Raw genomic sequence first — 19,972 nt, forward strand, 5'->3', positions numbered from 1 at the left:
TGAACAATTTGTTCAAGGAAACACATGCACCTGGTGATGATGTTAGAGTAACTCATTTAGTGGTGCTCTATAAAGTCTTATCATCAAGTGAAAGTTTCACTTTATTTCCCTTGATGTGGCACTCTGAGGTTTACAGGTTCCTGACCATAAGATTTGAGACAATCCTGAAAACAATTGCAATCATTTTCAAAGCACAAGACTTTTGATATGCTTCAGTTGCCAAGAAATTTATGAAGACCCATATTTTCAGACTTCTTGCTTTTAGATCAATCTCTCATGTTTGAGGCAAACTAATTTATTCTAAGAGAAAAAGATATTGCATAGTGACCAAAACCACTTGATTATTACTTTGGCTTAAAATACTTTCTTAGAACAAAACACGAATTTTAAATGTAGTAAATTTAAGTATTGTTTAGATGTATAAGAGTACTATGTTTCAAATTTGAAATAACGTATTTTAATCAAATCTAAAAATTAATATTAGCCTAAAGCAAGACCTAATTACCTGGCAATATCAAATAAAGTTGGTCCCTAATAGGTATCAGCTGTTAAATGCACCAGTTTTTTTTAACCAGTTAGCTGCAGACTTAACTCTAGAATAGTCTCCACCTGGTTCTGGATAGTTAGTTATACTCACCCAGACCTGAGATAATTCTTTAATTCCACATCTTTGGAAAACAGATATAATTCATTGGAAAGACTGAAAACAATTCCATAGCAATATATGTATGCAGGTCGATTGAAACCAGTCAACCCCAGGAAGAGAGGGAAGGTTGTTAACCCTCTTCTTGACTAAAGGATGGGTAAATTCAGTTTGTCATTTGTGGCTAACGGCAGATTCTTAATCCTGGTCTCTTTTGGCTTAGTTTTATGTCCTTTTACTGTTTCCTTCTTGTATCAAACACTGTTCTTCAAGGGCTCCCAAACTCTCTCATGGATATGGTAATCTCCAAGTACCAGACAGCAGTGTGCTGGAGCCTGTTTGTACTAGCTCAATAGAGCTGATTGTTAAAATTTCAGGCATTTAGTGAGCCAAGTTGTAAGAGACATTATTCAAAATCAAATTATAGAAATTTACAATTAGATAAATTATATTAAAATCAAAGGTGATAAGTACTAAAAACTCATCACTTCCCAATTATTTCACTGTTCCCATTATGTCTTTCCTATGTGTACAGTGGAAATTCTATCTAACGACATGCTGCTGTGTATCTTTTCACAACTCTGAAATCAGTAATGTCATGTTGGTAGCTCGACATCCGTTACGGGGGGAACTGTTTACACCATGAAATCTGCAAACACTGCAAATCAGGACTCCCTAGTTTCCTGCCCCAGAACAGGCTGTAAAACATTAGGAGAAGCTGTTCTATTTTCCAGAAACGTCTCTTCTATATGACTCCACCTGCTGCATCCCAGGCACAGCTGACTGGTGTAAGATTAAGAAATTAACAAAGATTGAAAATATCTGTAGGCCAGACCAAGCCAATACTTTAGACTGAACTAAGACTCACAGAGATTGACAGAATTAGTAGCCAAGTCATACTCACAGCAGTATGTTAGAATAAATGTCCTTGAACTCTTCGTTCGTGTGTCTCTAGAGCTAACCTGGATCCCCCAGTTTCTTAAATCTAATCGAACCACTTTTCCCTGACTTGAAACGGATTTTATCCATAAAATATCTCTTTTATTTGAGATAATGCAATTTCTGTTCTATTCCTTGCAAATTAGTCTGTCTTAAGGAAAACTGTTTTCAATTCTTCATTCTGATTGCAATATAGAAACTACATGGATGTAAGGCAGAATATGGGGGCTCCAGTCCTGACTGTGTGACGAAGAGGAAATTCTTTCATTCTTTTCCTCACCAGAAAAAAATTTAAGGTGTGTACATTTTCATGGTTTTTAAGCCCTAAGATTCCACAGAGATGCTTCAAGCCTGGCTACGGGAGTTTAAAGAGAGGCTTTAAGTGGACAGGGACCCTCTCCTGTTTTCAGAGACACTGCTGTTATTTACTTTGTATTTTGGGGCTTCTATGTAAGATTTCTTTTGACAGTTTTCACTTAGGACTCCTCACCCCACCAAACAAACAAACTTCAAAAGGTTAACAATTTTCCAGACTAAGCTGGCTCTAAATTTTTTTTCCAGCCTGCTCTAAGACTGCTTTTTCTAGTCTTCCACGGGGTAAATACAAAATGTTCACATGTATGTTACAGAAACAAACGTGTGTCAGTGCTTCTGTTCCTCCTATTATTTCCATTATCTTCTTGTATTGGAGAGTTGCAAACAAGCCACAGTGGTCCTAATAATGCAGCTTAGAACATCTGATACCCTGCTTCCGACAGACATACTCATCCACCAAGGCACTTTTCCCTGTAAATCCTGGACCTGGTCTGAAAATTTTGCTCAGCACTGTTCTGGGTGACCCATACCAATCGATTGGAGTCGGCAAGAAATGAGACTGGTTTGCCATCCCACTAAGCTTCTGCACGGATGCACACAGACTTACCTTATGCTATGCTTGATTTCTCTAATAGGTCCCTCTCGGTGCTGAGCTTTCCATCTGTCCTGAAGGCTGCCCTTCTGTTTCGTTATCTGCCCTTAAAGCAATTTCCCATCCAACACCTGACAGTCTGGGGTTAGAGCCAGAGACAAGGGTATATTCTGGTTGCACTGGGCCTTACCACCAGATACCTACTGGGCCTTCCCATATGGACATTTCACAGGAGGAAGTGCTACAGGTTAAAGAAGATAAAACACTAGGTCGTTGCTTAAAGTACCAAGTTCTTTTTGGTCTTTCCTTTCTAAATAAGGAAAATAGCTAATGAGCAGCATCTTACGGATTTTCAGGTACTAAAAGACTTTTAAAGATGCTTCTTCATTTAATCTCTTTAGGCTATATCAAGATTATCTACCTTTTCTGTTAGTCTCCAACTCTTCAACCAATGTTTGCTCTTAACTCTTTACAAGCTCCACACATTCCTTCTAAATTGTACAGTCCATAACTAAGCAAGTTATAACACACTGTAGTAAATAACACATTTGTGTAAGAGCACTAGGAAGAAGATCTATTTTTATTTTATACAAACTTTTAATTGAAGTATGACTTACATCAAAATGATATACAAATTGTAAATGGATAGCTCTATGAATTTTCAGAGTGAATACACTTGTGTAATCAGCACCTACATCAAAAACCAGAACATGAACAAAACTCCACAATCTCCTGCCTTTTCCCACTTCTAGTCACTACCATCTGCTCAGAGAGATCACTGTCATGATTTCTGATACTGCACATACGTGTGTGTATATATGTTGCTGTTTTTGAACATTCTAAATAGAATAATACAGTTCTTTTATGTCTGTCTTCTTTCATCTACATGCTAGTTGCAGTTCAGTAATTTTCATTGCTATATGGCATTCAGTTGTGTGAATATATCACAATTTTTAAAAAAATCCAGGGCACTGTTGATGGACTTATGAATACTTTCTAGTTTCTGTCCAATTACAAATACTCCTCTGTATTTCTTTTGGTGCACATAAGTGCTCATTTCTGTTGAGTATTTCACCTAGGAATGAAATTGATGTCATAGGATATGCATATGCTAAATTCTAGTAGTTACTGCCAACAGTTTTAGAAAGATGATATTATTTATTTTATTACCCAAGTGCCATGTTTGCATAATGAATAATCTATATATTACTCCCAGAAGACAGTTTTTGAAGACAGTAGAAACTTTAATCACTATCAGGCATGAAAACAGGCTATGACAAGTGAGAAACAGTTCACTTGTTTCAGGCAGGAGGCTTTGCTGTTCCTTGTTTCCCCAACGTATAAGAAAAGAAGTCCCTGCCACCAGAGAGAGAATAAACACAACAGCAAGAATCGGAGTGAGACACTGTCAGCACAGACCCTGGAAATCATATAAAATCAGAGATTATATAAACCTGATTGGACAGATGTAATGGTCAAAGTGAGATTTTCACTGGTCTTGAAATTAAACAATTAAACGTGTACAGCTGGCAGCTTCGTAGTGTCACCAGTGAGATGTGTTAGAATGAAAGGTATCAAAGTCAAGCCACTGACTTTTGTCCATGGAGCATGCTGGAATTCCTCAGAGGACAAAAAGAACCAGGTGGAAGCATATTGCTTTAAGGCTCTAGATCCAGCAGAATTATGTCAAATTATAATATGGAAGAGGATGGCTTCAAATCACAAAATCATAAAATCTGTTTCTAAATCAGCCCTTCTCCATGACCACAACCTTTCCTTGCCAACCTCTTGCTTTCTCTTTTTGCCCTTCCAATTGCATTAATTGCATTTTAGGATCTGTTGCTTTCTTTAGTTTATCGATTTCTTTAGCATCTGATGAGCTACTTTATTTCCTTTCTCCTGATTCACATTCCCATCTTGGCCCCTCCACCTCTTCCTCACAACAATAATAAATTCCCATCTTCATTTAAAAATATTTATTGAGGTCCTACTATGCACCAGCAGTTGGGCCAAATACATGCTCTGGCTTCATGGAGCTTAGAAGGCTTTGCTTTGACTAAGGGAAAAAGGCAGAGTACAAACCATTGCCAGTAGACTTGACATAAAAGATAAAGGAAATAAGGCTAACTCTACATCGATCTAACAATATTACCTGTAATTTCAAAAAAATTTATCAATTCCTAATACCATGTTTTCAAAAAAAAATTTTTCCCTTTGAGAATTGAACTCAGAAAAATATACAGGTGATAAAGGAATCAAGTTATTTTTATGTATCTACAGTTAGAGCATTAAAAGTGAGAAGAAAACAACTGTTCTTAAGGAAATTTAGCTTTTAGAGGGGAGGTACTGAGGAAAGTTAGAATAACTTCTGCCTGTAGAGTGACCTTTTAACCAAAGCTGTCTGAGTACTTGACAAACCTAAACTCAGTACCTCTCACAGAAGAACTTGGTTTCTAGTGACTTGCAGGGGCTGTATTAAATTTTTTAAAACCAGAGAGAAATCATATATATCATATATATAAAGCCATGTTGGAGAATTTCTGTCACTTCTCATTGTATTACTTCCCTAATTCTCTTTAGAGCTACTTGGCTTTTAATGCACAACTAATAAAAATTCATCAGTCTGTCCAATATTCTGCTATTAGGCCATGCTGGAAGTGAATGAGAAAACCCGGAAATTGTATTCAGCTCAAAGTAAATAATTCCAGAAGAACTGTGATATTTACCCAGAGAATAAATGCTTCTGTGGGAATAGCAAAATTTTCCATAATTTAGAGAAGGCAGAAATCGAAGGAATCTTGGTGATAAAACAAGGAGCTACCACCGAGTCCTCCTCATGGCACTGGTTATATAAAACCGACAGGCTGAAAAGAAAAGAAATACAGAGATGGTATCTCAAAATAGACACATTTTGTTCATCTGTTATAGAAGACTTTTCTGTTTATCACTTTTAGTGGCTTTAAGGAAGGATAATTCCATTAGCCTAATTTAAAGCAAGATGAACTAAGATGTATCTGACAGATTACTTATAGGCAAGGGGTTAGTGAGAAATGGGACTAACAGGATCTAGGCCCGAAAACCTCATTTTGTTCGCCTCTGAAAGCCCTCAGTCTTCGTGAGAGTTGCCAGGATCTAGCCCCCTTGTGACTGCAGCTAACGGGGACTACTAAATTTAGTTATCTACACCCCTAGACCCAAAATATTTTAAGGCCTCCTTGGAAATATTCCAGAAACGTCTTTTTAAAAAATATTAACGCTGATTAAAAAACAGCATTAGCCTCACCCCATCAAAAGACGCAGTCAAAAAAAAAATCCTTTGATTTAATTTGTTATTTTTATGACATGAGCCAAATTCTATATTTCATTTTTGTTGAACACCTGAAGATACAACTGCAAATTATTCACGACCTAGTGTCAGCAGATCAAGATACCGTTAGGGGATGGGACTGTCTTAGAGGGGTGCTACCTATGATCGGAGACGCACCCAGCAAAGCAGAGGTGAAGGGTCAAGTTAGCGGAGAGGCGCCCGGACACCCGCGCACCCGAGGGCCGGGCTCGGCTCCGCCGACCTGGCTGTCGCCTGCGGTGTTGGGTTCTCGCGCAGTCAGGTGTCGCCGTGGGCGGGCGCAGTTATTTCTGACTGCGGGGTTGGCTGGGAATGCGGGGCCGAGGAGCAGCCGGTGACGCCCGCTCCTCCTCAAGCTCTCCGCAGCCCGAGACCCCCGGTCCCCCCAGCTGAAGGCCGCCCGGAAGGGGACCCCAGGCCGCGCAGTTGTAGGGGTCGCTCTCGGACAGCAGAGAACCTCCGCGCGCCGACTTCTCGCGAGGTTTCGGGCCCCCTCCACCCCCTCGCCCGCCCCCTTTTAGCTCCCGTGCGGGCAGCTCCCGCTATGGCTGCGCTGAGGAGGCTCCTGTGGCCGCCGTCTCGGCTCCCGCCTTCGTCCTCGCCTCACCATCCCTTCCCTGGGCCGTGGGGGCGGCCTGCAGGGGTGGCCCCGGGCCCCCCCGGCCGGCCCTTCTCCTGCCGGGAGGAGGAGGAGGGGGCTGTGGCTGAGGCGGCTTGGAGGCGGCGGCGGCGCTGGGGGGAGCTGAGCATCGCGGCCGCGGCCGGCGGGGGTCTGGTCGGCCTCGTGTGCTACCAGCTGTATGGGGACCCCAGGGCCGACTCCGCGCGGCCGCCGGCCCCCGGGCGCCCCTCCGAGAGCGCAGCCGTGGAGCCGGAGGACCTGCTCCGCAGCCGAGGGCTGCTTCCCATCCCGGTCGCGGCTGCCAAGGAGACGGTATGTGCGTGAGCGCCTGCGCGCGCCGGCCCGGCCCGCAGGTGACGCCCGAGGGTAGGCCGCCAGGTGTTAACACCTGAGCGCGGGGAGGGACGGTGTGACCTCGTGCGGGGTGCGCTTGAGACTGTGGGCCACGGTGACCCCGGACACTGGAGGTTGTCGTAGTGTGAGCTCTGCGGCCGCAGGTGGATTCGACCTGTGAGTGAGAACAAACAAAATCTTCTAGGCCAGGCAGACGTGGGTCTGTTCACCCAGGTGTTGGGAAGACGTAGATGATGCTTCACGTGCCTTGATGAGTCACATCAGGACCTTAAGGGTTGCTGCAGCCACCACGCGACCAAAACCCAAACCCAAGGCAAAATAAAACAAAACCTGACCCAGAAGAAGGCAAGGGCATGGCAGGCAGAAAGTGGAGGGCTGCTTACGTGAGAGGAAGGACTCCCCCAGGCTGGGTCAAGCAACAGCAGGTGATCCAGGGGATCCAGTGCAGTAGGAGTGAAGTGAAGGAGTGAGTGGTCTAAGGTCTTAAAACCCACTATATTGTTGCATGGGAGTTTATTAGTCCCAAGAGAGGAAATGCCAAATACGTGTAGCCTCATCATAGGTCAGGAGGAATGAATGAAGATGTCACCAGATTGGAAAAGAAAAAAGAAATGTATTCAGAACGAGTATGTTCCCTCCCTCCCCCTGCTAAAGGCAGATACTCTTAAGTTGGGACAGTAGTGAGAACATGGATAGGACAGCAAAAGTAGGAAACTGAAAGAAGCGAACTCCTACAGAGGAACTTCAGAAGAAACTGTATAAGTATCATTATGTAGCTGATAACATAAAGCTGAGTGTAAGGCAAGAATGAGTAAAAGGGCACAATGTTTTTGTCATATCAGTATATTTAATAAATGATCATGTATGACCAGGAGATTCACCGAGGGAAATTTTTCTTGCACGACCAGAAGAGTGTAAAGGAGTTAGATGACAATAATTTAGAAAAGAAGCAGCTATTCTGTTTTTAACTTTAATGAAATTTGTATACCCTTTATTCTTTGCCCAGATAGGCAGCGGTGATCTGATGTAAGTGCATCAGTTCTTTTGGTGGAGGTTGTGATGAATTTAGGAAAGGAAATCTATTTTATGGACCTTCTAGCAGCAAGTCACAAATATATAGAACAAAATACTTTAATACAATTGAGTGCTTAAAATATTAGCAAATATCCTCAACCTTCATCCCTCAACCCTCACACACATAGACACATTAAGCTTGTGTCCTGATTGAACAAGTCTGAACTGTTAATCAACCTTAGATATCTGGGAACAGATTAGGCAGATAGGGAACATTCAAATGGTATTATCTTTTTACTTTATTTTAAATGAATTTTAAAGTTGAGAGACAGTATCATGCAGTTTTTAAAAGACCAAAACTTAGAAAGCTAAGACTCTGGGTCTGTCACTTCCTAATTGTATCATTGCTTAATCTCTTAATGCCTGTTTCATCATCTGTAAAATGAGTTAATAGTGTCTTCCTCATACACCTATGAGAGTTAGAATGGCATCTCTAACATGTAGTGAGTGTTCAGTAAGTGTGCTTTATTTTTATTTTATTCATTTGTTTACTTATTTATTGTCTGTATTATATACTCTTGGACTATTGCTTATTGTTTATAAAAATTCCTGTATATTGTTTTAGAAGTCTAGTAATACTAAAGTCATGTCTTACCCTTGCCAAGTCTCCGGTTGTGCATTATTCCTTTTGTATTTTACCTTTTTCCCCCTTCTGAAAACTTTTATAATCTTTTGATCCTTGTGAATATTTTACAATAATGAGCTTTGGTATAGGCATTTCTTTCACTTATTGTGCTATGTACTTGCAGGTCCTTTCAGTGTGGAAATTCATGTCTGAAAGTTGTCTGTACTTTTCTTGTATTATTTCTTGGACAGTTTCCTCTTCTCTGTTGTTTTTTTTTTTCTTTTTTTCTGGAATCTCTGTTAATTTGAAGTTACACTTCTTGACAGATCTTAGTCTAAATCAAATTCTAATCTTTTTAAAATTCCAACTTTTAAATCTGCATGTTTTTATGAGGTATACTTGTTATCTTCCAGCCTTCCTATTAAATATTTTATTTCAGCTATCCTGATTTTTTAATTCAAAGAACTATTTTGTGTTCTCTGATGTTCATGTGTTACAGCATTCTATTTTGTTTTATGGGTGCTAAATTTCTCTTTTTATTATAAGGATATTAATAATTTTTTTTTTTAAATTATCTTCTACTCCATGCATTGTGTTATTTCTTCCAGATTTTTTTTTTTAATTTTATTATTCCTGTTTGATTTTCTAAGTTTTCATTTTCATTTTGGAGGTTTTCCTCACCTATCTGTGGTTGTTGCTTTTCCATATTTGAGAGCCAGTCAGAAGTACTTTGTACATGAGAGCATGCCTTTTCGTGTGGTGATCTGGGCTTTTCATTAGAGTAGCATTCAAATGTCAGTATTTTATAAGTCTTTTTCTCTGGTGTCATTGAGCTTCTTCAAAGAATAGGTGAGGTGAGAGGAGCAGGAATCTTCTGGCTTCAGGTGCAGGGGCACATATGTGTGAGAGCATGTGGGTTAGGGGAACGTCCAGTGATGTGCTTACACGTTGTTGTCTAATCTTCTCTTTTCTGCCTCACCGGATACTCTGAATCCACAGCTCCTTGTGTTCCCTGGGCCTTATCTTTTCTGGTGTCTGTCCTGAAATCAGCTTACTTCAATTGGGCCTCCTTCTCTACAGTCCCTAGGTAGTGCCTCTGCTCCCCTGGGTCAGTTATCACTCCTCCAGCTCTTCTTGAGCATTTTAATCTCCTCTCCTTTTCTCTTTCTTAGTTCTTGTATGTTTACATCTTTTAAATAATTCCTTTATTGTGATTTTTATGTGGTTAGGGGAGGAAGAGGTTGAAAGAAACTTAGGAGGTCAGCCTGCCATTTATCAGAAATATTTTAAACCTGTGTTGCCATTTCATTTTTTATGCTTATTTGATTTCCCTGAAGTGGTAGAAGTGATTCCTTTTGATGTTTAAAACTATAGCTAACAACCTTTGATTTATGCAGCCTCTTTTAAGCAACATTTCATGCTGAACATAAACCTAGCATATAAATTAACCTATATGTGTGATGAGAATAATATAACTCTTGGGAGTGGACAGCAGTAACCTGCAGAAATACAGTTCTGTTACCACAGCCTTGAAGGTTTTTGTTATAAAGACATTGCCTCTGAACTTCCTCCAGAAGGCCTTCCCTGACTCTATAGATTTGTTAAAATACCGCTGCTTATCCTGTACTCCCTGATGATGGCTTTTTGCAATTAATTGTTAATTGTCTGTCTTCTCTACTCATCCTAGCCTTTTAAGGAGCGGCGTTGTGTTGGTCTTGATCATCTTTATATCTTCATTGCCTGGTATGGAGCCTAGCCCTGGTAGACAAATGATAAATATTTGTTGAATGAATAAGCCTGTGCTAAATATTTGCATGGGACATACATGTTGAAAAGATGCAGCCATGTTCTGTGAGAATTAATAGTTTCATATTTTGTTCAGCTAAAGTAGTTATTTATAGCATTAAAATTGGGAAGACTTTAGTCAAGGTCAAAATTCCAGGCTTTGGGAGACTGAATCATGTGACACTGTATTTATTTTAATTGTGCAAGTTTGGCTTGCCAAAATTTTTCAGTGAACTTGGCCTTGAGCTTTATTAATATTATAAAGAGATGCTGACAAGATTCTGTTTAGAACCCTGCAGTGTTAGCCTTAAAATGTTATTTTTATTAGTGGAAAAAAAAATCTTTGTTCTAGAACTGCCTTTTTGTTTCAGGTCCAGAATAAAAAAAAAGAACTATCAGATTGTTTAACATACTTTAATCCAGTATTTTATGTGTTTTATGTATTAAACGGAACACATGATCTACTTTATGATTTGTTCATCTTAAGAAGCTTTAATCCACTTAGTTTTACTCTCAACTGGAAAAGACAACAATGCTTTTATCTCTGTATATTTCTATAATAATTGCCAGTGATCATGCATTTTTAAGTTTCTTTCAGTGTATACCTTTTCCACCTCTTTCTAAGGCAGCACATTTGAGGACTTTTGAGGTTCTGTTCTTTCCAGAATACTGAAGAATTTGCCAGATGTGTAAATGTAGAAGAGTCCTAATTTTTTACTGAGTCAGGGGAGACGCATAGATGTGAAATTAAAGACATGTTAATTCTGTATAGAATAGCACTGTTGTATAAGAAGCTTAATTAGGTGACCCCCTCTTTTAGTTTCCTGAATCACCTTATGACATTCTACCCACATCCCTTCTAGTGGCCTGATCATGTTATAGACTCACATATAACAGAGTGTAGGGGTTTTTTTCTAAGTAAATCATAGAGTGAAATTTGAATGAATTTGGGAAAACATATTTCCTCTTTATGGTTATACCAAACCAGGAGGTAAAGAAATGCATGCACCTTTTTTCTGGGTCTCAGGGAAAGATAGGTACAACATTTTATGGATGTCCTTTTATTCAGATTGACCTTGGAAATTAGGAAATAAAATTGCCATGACCTTGAACTTAAATTAAAAAAAAAACTTATCTGTAATTCTCTTCCAAAACTTAGAAATTGTCAAATAATGCACAGCAATGAGTTTGAATGAAGTTGTATAACAGTTTTTTTCTTTTTCTTCTTGTAAAAGCTCCTCGTTAAAAAACAAAAGATTAAAAACACTGAACTGTATTTTGAATTGGAATTCAGATAAATAGTATTTGAGTTTAATGTGACTTCCTAATTAATTCTCACATTCTCACATATCATTCTGTTTGTGTAACTTTGATCTAGACTGTTTATAAGTACTAAGTAAAGTAATATGTAGCTGCCTTCTTACTAAATATATAATTTACCTCTAATAATTTATGAGAAATGGGTGGCACTTTCTACCTAAAGGTTAAAGAAGACATTTGGGATCATTAAAAAATTATATTAACCCTAAATTTTTGCAGCTTCTTTGAGGGAGATATCATTCATCCCCCATATAGCACAAAAGCCTTGTATTTCCTAAGATTTTAATAAATTCTTATTTAATGACCAAGTGAATGAATTCTGAACTCGGTATTTTTATTATTACAGTTCTTCAGAAATCTATCTTTACAAAATCATCTCATCCATGCAAATTTGTATTTGACTTTAGGAACTGGGAGATCATCTAAACACCTGAACACAAGATAGAATAATAGATATATTACCTCATTGTGTTATCTGTGAGGACTCATGATTAGACACTGAATCATAACATTAATAGTAGATGTGAATTTAGTAACTAATTACAATTTTATAAGATAGCAGAGTGCATACATTATTTGTTTCCTCTCTTACTCTAAGCATATGAGAAGACAACAGATTCATCCTCTTTGAAGTTTTTTGTCCTTTAGTATCAAATGATTTGATGTTTTCCTTATTTTGAGATATTCGCACAAGTAAAATTATGTATCTAAATTGTTGACCACCTGGTCCCATACCAGTTTTCAAAAGTTGCTTAGTTGCTGTCAGCAGATGGCTCCTTTAACCCCTTCCCTCTCCACTTCTTTCTCTTTTAAGTAACATGTATTGTTTTATAGGCCTTAATGTCCTGGAGAGTATTACGTGGTCCTAGAAAAGTATTATAGACAACCATTTATGTTAGAGTATGTGATTCTGTCTAAATGATTAATATTTTAAAATACTTACGTGTCAGTTTCTCTCATTTTCATAGCCACAAAATCACGATTTCTGTATCATGTCCCATTTGCAAATAACACATTTCTATTCACCTATTCATTGATCCATTTATTCATTGAATACTTGAATACTTTTTTCAAGGAATATTTATTGACGTATATAGTAGGTACTAGGGATTTCATTGTGGATGAAAAAAATTCATGTTCTTTGTAGTTTATATTCTTGTAGGGGTACAGAATAATTATAAAATGGTAAGGTGATGTAATGGGGAAACTAGAATATACCATTGGATCATGCAGGAAGGACATATAACCCTGACTTGAGACCTTATATGAAGCTTCTTGGAGGAAATAATATCTTAATTGAGACTTGAAGGCTGACTAGGAATTATTAGGTAAAGAGGGAGGTGGGAGGGGATGAAGAAATATATTCTAGGTGGAGGGAAAAGCATATGTGAAGAACAAGTGTAGTGTGTTCCCAGAACTGAAAGGTCACTGAATGAAAGACCCTGGTCAGTGTCTTTGAGACAAGAGTGATCAGACTTTAGGCTGGAAGCAAATCAGGAGTAGTAAATCTTAAGAGTAATAGGGAGGCGTTGACAGATTTTTAGCTATGAAGGTGATATAATCAAATTTGCATTTTAGGAATATCATTTTGACTGGATGGGGAAGTTGAGGGAGGAATACAATGCTGAAAAGCAGGAGGCCAGGTAAGATGCTGTTGCTTCTTAGGTGAGAATGTTGGAGGGTATGATTCTCCATATTCTTTCATTAAAAAAATACATGTTAAGCATTTTTTATTGATAACATTTCTTTAGACAAGATATGGTTATGTCTTTACTAGGAAAATGGCAGTGAAACAGAAGTTGCTGGGTTGGAGAGATTCAGGAGGTAGGATCGACAGGACTGGCAGCTGATTAGATTGTAGGGATGTGAGAGATGGAAGTGTCTAGGATAATATTCAAGTTTTCGTCTTGGGCAATTTGGGTGTATTGCGCAGCAATTCACTGAGACTGAGTCCTCACGAGAAAAAGAAAGGTTGGGGTGGTGGACATGGATGATGAGTTTTTAACTTGCACAGTGGATCAAAGTATCTTCGGACAGCTCAGGGGAAGTTTCTAGTTGGATATATGGGTCAGAAGCTCAGGAGAGAACTCTGTAGTATAGATACAGATTTGGGAATCATCAAGTGCTGGAAGTCATAAGAATGGATGACATTGTTCAGAATATGGAGAACAAGAGAAAAGCACTTAAGGAGAGAGCCCTGTTTAGCATCAGTGATTTAAAAGACTGACAGAAAAAAATGGAACTCTGCACAAAGCTGCAAAGAAAGATCTAGACAGATTAAAGAAAGCCAGGAGAGTCATGGAAGCCAACAAAAGATTGCACTTCAAATAAGAAGTGTCAGAATGAATGCTGCCAGAGGAGGTCAACTAAGATGAGAAATGGGATGTGTTCGATGGTTTTAGCAGTCAGGAGGCCATGGGTGGGTGATCTTGGTGAGATCCTGAAGGTGAAAATCAGATTATAGTTGGGTAAGTTGAGAGTATAGGTGAAGAAAAGCTGAGGTGGACAAGGTGAGGTAAGTGTTGACAAGCTTTTTATGATTTTGGCCATGAAGAGGAGGAGAGAGGACAGTAGCTCAAGGGAGATAGAATTGATTTTTTTTAAATGATGACTTTTGAATATAATTTAATTTATGAAAGAAAGAAGAGGGATGCTGAACCCAAAGGAAAGTGAGGATAATTGATTTGCTGAGGCCCAAGTTGGAGATGGGAGCTGAAAGTTAAAGCACAAGGGAAGAGTTTACTCTTAAGAGTGATGCCATTCCCAATGTGATTTGGAAAAGGATGGGAGGAGACAGAGGAGTTCCTGCCCGATGGCTTTTATTTTCTTGGTGATATAGAAGGTGATGTCATTTTCTGGGAGCAAAATAATAGAAATCTGTGGAGTAACCATGATAGATATTTGGGGGAGAAAAGAGGATTGAAATAGCCACTTAAAAAAAAAATAGAAAACCACAAAATCTTTTATTTGCAGTTCTAAATGTGAGTTTTTAAATGACAAAGTGAATTTTTAACTAGCTCATGAAATGTAGTTTTTCAGTGAATATTTTTGCATGGTCAGAAATTTGGCTGTTCTAATTCTTGTTTATGCTATCTCTCTTTTTGAGATGTATAAACCCTAGTGATATGATCTAATTAGTACTTTTCTTACCCATGATGTAATATTTAACTTACATAAGAAATGCACCAACACCCTATAGATTTTATTTTATTTTATTTTTGTTTAAAATTGATTGGCAAATTTAACCTGGAGTGTATTAATGCTACTGATTTCCTACAAGGATTGTGCCAAACTTTGAATAACTTTATTTTGTATTGGATAAACACTCCTGTTTGGAGAAAGATGTGTTTTAAAAAACTGAACAAGTTTTATTTATGGCATTATCTGGCATTAAAGAAAATGCCTAGTCATTTGTCTACTAAACAGGATTTTCTAGATATATTATTTTCTTCACTTTCCTCTTTTAGTAACCCTTCACTCCTTTATCCTCTGATGTATTGATAGATTATGTAAGCTAAGTAAAATGTGGACCCTTAGTGCTGTATCATTTAATTGACAGGCATAGGGTTTGCTCATTAAAGAGTTATTTTTCCAAATTGGAAAAGTAGAATCCATGTTTTCTGTATTTTTTCCCGTTCAATAGCTTGCATTTTAACAATTTTAATACTTCACTCTGCCTCCAGAATTTAGAATACAGGAAGTGTATATAAAGGAATTTCAAATAATTTCATTTTTTTCCTGCTTTCTAATAAGGATGGTACCTATTCAGTTGATGCTGTAGTATTGACTAGGTGAGAGATTTGGATTATTCCTTTCCCTGGAAGAGATATAATGGTTTATTCAATTTGCTTGCAACAATTCAAAGTGTATTTTCCCTAATGGACTTCATATCAGGTCAGAAAGGCTCTCATAGGCTAGGTATAATTTAAGCTAGCTCCACCCTTAAAATTGGTTCTATTCAAATAAGATCTTCTAAACTTCTTCCAACCACTTTAAATGTATTCTTACTAATCTAAGATGGGATGTGACTTGTAATTCTCCATTTACATTCAGTCTTGTCCTCAGGATATTGAGAAAGATTTTGAGATGTTACTGTCATCAAGCTCAGTGATGGAGTCCAAAGTCCTAATAGACAGCTTTTGGACTTGGGTTTGTGGTGAAAGGAGATCAGTGTGACCTGAACTTTACCACCTTTCTCTATTTGATCTTTGTTGTCACATGACTTCCTCCAGACTGCTTCCTATCCGATTAAATGGATCACTTCAGGATTTTATGTTCTCCTAGTAAAGAATACAGTCTCGTAACTTTTTGGTCTAGTTTTGTGTAGCTATGCTATCATGTATGCCTGTCATGCTCTCCTCTGATCTGCCAGCCCTGGTGATTACATGATCATCATAAAAGTCAGGTGGGAGTGTTGATTCAAGTCTTTCATAACACAGACTTGGTCAAAACATCCTATTTGGGGAGTAATGTTAAAATCTATACTCCATACTTTGATTTAATACTCTAAATTTTATCAGCCAAAAGTACAAAAGTACTATTGTGAACAAAATATTTGACTATCAAAAACATCACACACATATATCACCAAATAATTAAAATCTAGAACTTATCCTAATTATTAAAGTAGTAATTTAAAATTTTTTATTAAACTGTAGGCAAGGAGGCAAATTTCTCAAGATTCCTGCCATTTGCTGGTCACTTAGTCAGATGGCACTATCTAACTACAACAAAGACTGAGAAATGTGACCTTATTCTGTGTGCTTCTGAGCCTAGCTAAACATCAGAGTTCTCCCTCTAAAGAAAAACTAGAGAATGAGCAATAGTTATATGTCAGTCTTTGTTAGTTGTGAAGTATCTTGTGTTGAGAACATTGCTTTTAAGTGAAATGAAAATACTCAGAAGTAAATTAAGGAATGCTCATTTAATAAAATCAATGGTTTAGACTTCTGGTTCTATCTATACAGCATGCTATATAAATCTATCATAAAAATATTTTAAACATCCTTTTAAATATCATACCATACTTTAAAAAAATTAAAGAAAATTGCCAGGGGCAGAAATAAAGAAGAAACTAATAACTAGAACAGCGTGAGCTATGGCTTACATTGGGGAGCAATGAGTCTTTATTCATGGAATTCCAGGGATTTGGATTTTAATGCCTCTGTGGGGACAGGAGACAAGACCTTGGGAAGTTGGGCTGAGACACCACCTTCCTAAAACCAGAGCCGTCATCAACAGGATGGACTGGAAAAAAAATCAAAAAACTTTCAGCCCCCTCAGTACCAGTTGATGACAGCGAAACCTGAAGATGTCTGCCTGGGCACTGTGGGAAAAAGGACTCTCCTGAGAATGTGTAAAAATGGTCCCACCCTGCTTCATATGGGTTTAGAGTTAGAACTTACATGACCTATGCAGAGAAAAAGCTGATGCAGCTGGCAGAAAGAAACACAGAACTTCTTTGGAGGAAAATGCTCTGAACATTCATTGGGCATATGTAATTCCTGCAGAGAAGACCTACAAGAGGATAAGCTCATAATCCAAACTACAAAGTGTATTAAGTTCTATGAAAGAGAGTCAGCAAACTGAGTGATTAGATTCCTGACAATTTAACAATAGGGTGATTTGGTTGAGTCTATAAATTAAGTATATTCAAAATGATTAAAGACATAATGAAAAATCAGTATGAAAAAGAATAGGTAGATTACAATAAAAAGTCAAACAGAACTTCTAGAAATGTAAAATATAGTCTTTGAGGTCAGATAGATTAGGCAGCATATAGCTGAAAAGGCAATTAGTGATCTGGAAGATAATTTTGAGAAACTACACAGAATGTAACACACTTTTAAAGAAATGGCAAATACTGAGGAGTGTTAAAGATGTGGAAAATAGACTGAGAGGGCCTAATTCATCAAGTAGGGGTTACAGAAGAGAACAGAGAGGATGAGAGGCAGTTTTCTAAGAGAGAAAACCTGAACAGTTCTCAGAAAGGAGCAATAACATAAATCCTCAGATTCAGGAAGCATGAACAGTCCTGAGCAGGATAAATAAGAATAAATCTATGTGTAGTCAGATTGTAGTGGAACTGTAAAATCAAAGATGAAGAGAAACAGGGCCAATTTCCTACAAAGGAGTAGCAGTTGGTCTGACTGAAGACTAATCTGTGGCAGTGGATAGATAAAGCAGAAGATAGTAGAGTCTCTTCAAAAAGCTGAGAGAAAATAAGTGTCAACTTAGATTTCTTTACCTAGGTAAGTTACCATTTAGGAATGAGGATAAAATAAGTTCATTTTCATAACACTGAGAGAGTTTACCAGTCTTTGATCGTCATTGAAGGAGCGAATATCAGGAAGAAATGAACGTGAAAAAGGGTGGATTTCAAGAAGCAATGGTGAATAAAAAAATTAGTAAAAATGGGGGTAAGTCTTAAACATTGACTACATATTACAACAATAATTATTATTATTATGAAGGTGGATCTCAATATTGGACAACAATGATATGCAAGATAATAGAGCTTGATTAGACTTGAACTGTTCTATGTGGGAAAGGAAAATGAAATTAGATGCCTACCCCGTGCCATAATAATCCAAATGGATTAGAGTCCTAAATGTAATAAGTAAAGTCTTAAGATATTTAAAGAAATGTATGTGAAGATAAAATGTTGACCCTAGGATAGGAGGATTTTCAAAACAAGACAAAAACACAATCTAGAATGGAAAATACTGCTACATTTTACTTCATTAAAAGAAAACTATCTAATAAGTACAAAGAAGTCTTGTAATGGCAGAAGATACTTACAATACATAGCCTTGCAAGGAATAAGTTTTCAGAATATATGGTGATAGTCTGCAAATTAATAAGAAAATGACAGCACAATAGAAAAATGGACAAAAGGTGTGAACAGGTAATTGAAGAAAAAGATACTCAAAAGACCAATAAACATATGAAGAGATGCTCAACATTACTAACAGTAGGGAAATAGAACCACAGTGAAGCACTGTTTCTTACCAATTAGATTGATAAAATTAAAAATAGTGATAATAACTGTGAGCAATGGTTTGGTGCAATAAAAATTCTCATGCTCTCCTGGTATGGGTACAAATCTTTGGAAAGTAGATTGACATTATTTGTTAAACTGAAGATTTACATGCCTGTCACTCAGAAACCCTGTCTAGATATAAAACCTTGAGAAACTGAAACGTGCACAAGGAGACATGGTTAACAGTCCTTTTACATGTTTCTCATCCCACAACAGCCCTTCCGAAATGATGTGTCCCTCTCTACCTGCTGCATATCCCTCCTTTGCCCAGTCTCCGGCAAATGGCCTCCGTACTTCATGGAGGAAGTGATCTATCAGAAGTAAATTTGCTCAGTTTATTACTTCTTCTCAACTAAATTTGCCTTCATTTCACCCTGTCTTCTAGTTGCGTAGTAAAGAATGAATCTTCCTGTGAGACTAGAGAAAGGAGTTTGGAGATCGCAAGTGGGTGCTCACTGTTATTTTTTTTCCCTTGCAGTACCCAGTGGCCCCAGAGATGGAGCCATTCTAGCTGGTGACGTAGGGTGGTTACAGAATTTTGTCCTTGAATTTTGAAACTGTGAAGTCAGAGGCTTTGAGTCTAGGTTATTAGATGGGCCATCTACTTGAATGTTTAAGTTCTCCCTGATAGATTTGGGGTGATGAGGAAACCCATCATTTAGGGACCCAAATTGATAGTGACTCTGCCATCTTCAACAAGTGGCTTTCAAGGTTCCAAGGTGTCAACATTCCAGTTAGCCTAAAAGAGGTGGGTGGGTGGGAGAGGGGGGAACACATATGGGAAGGTTTTATGGGCCAGGCCTGGAAGTGACACGTGTCACTTCTGTTCACATTTCATTTCCTGAACTGAGTCACATCGAGGTACAAGTGAGACTGGGAAATGGACTCTATCTGCATGCCTAAGAAGATTAATTACTTCATTAATATAATTAATATATTCCTCTACCACCTCTACAACTACTTCAAACATTATGCCCTTAGCATTTTAATTCTCATTGTAAGAACTGATAACATCCCAAGTTTAAATAAGAATTTTAATCAAAACTGTGTGTATCACACAAAACAACATTGTATGTGCAGATTTTATACTATCCTTGGGTAGTCCTCAGAAAAATCTCAGTCTGCAAAAATAAATCTGAACTGCCTTGATAAAACCTGAGGAGAATCTGCTTCTTACTTCCAGCTTTACTGTTTCCTTGTGGTAGAGGAAATTCACTGGCCTCAGTCTCCATAGTCATCACCTCTTTGAACCTGATCTACAGCCATTTTTCAGATGTGTGCTCTGTAATCTGCTGGGTATTTATGAGCTTGTTATGGTTCCTGCAAATAAAACACTCCGCAGTTCTGTCTTGAGGGCTGGTAAAGAACTTACTCT

General features: G+C 38.0%; 1 protein-coding gene and 1 long non-coding RNA gene across 5 annotated transcripts in view; one reads left to right on the forward strand and one right to left on the reverse strand.

Annotated features, from left to right (window-relative positions):
* Positions 1-3,150: 3,150 nt before the first annotated feature.
* Positions 3,151-6,748, reverse strand: LOC140689485 (uncharacterized). The gene is made up of 3 exons (XR_012064488.1): positions 5,974-6,748; positions 5,216-5,353; positions 3,151-3,845 (listed from the first exon to the last, which is right to left on the reverse strand). It is a non-coding gene; the product is annotated as an uncharacterized lncRNA (long non-coding RNA).
* Positions 6,375-19,972, forward strand: part of MICU3 (mitochondrial calcium uptake family member 3) — an 83,078-nt gene continuing 69,480 nt past the window's right edge. For 3 of the 4 annotated variants that reach the window (XM_006198031.4, XM_072950383.1, XM_072950384.1), the window contains exon 1: positions 6,375-6,769. In XM_006198031.4, coding sequence (XP_006198093.2) covers positions 6,380-6,769 — 390 coding nt within the window. In that variant the 5' untranslated portion in view covers positions 6,375-6,379. Of the gene's footprint in view, positions 6,770-13,132; positions 13,199-19,972 lie in introns of those variants that run through there. The other variant, XM_072950385.1, reaches the window with a different exon arrangement.

This window comes from Vicugna pacos, chromosome 26, assembly GCF_048564905.1.
Source record: "Vicugna pacos chromosome 26, VicPac4, whole genome shotgun sequence".
NCBI lineage: Eukaryota > Metazoa > Chordata > Mammalia > Artiodactyla > Camelidae > Vicugna > Vicugna pacos.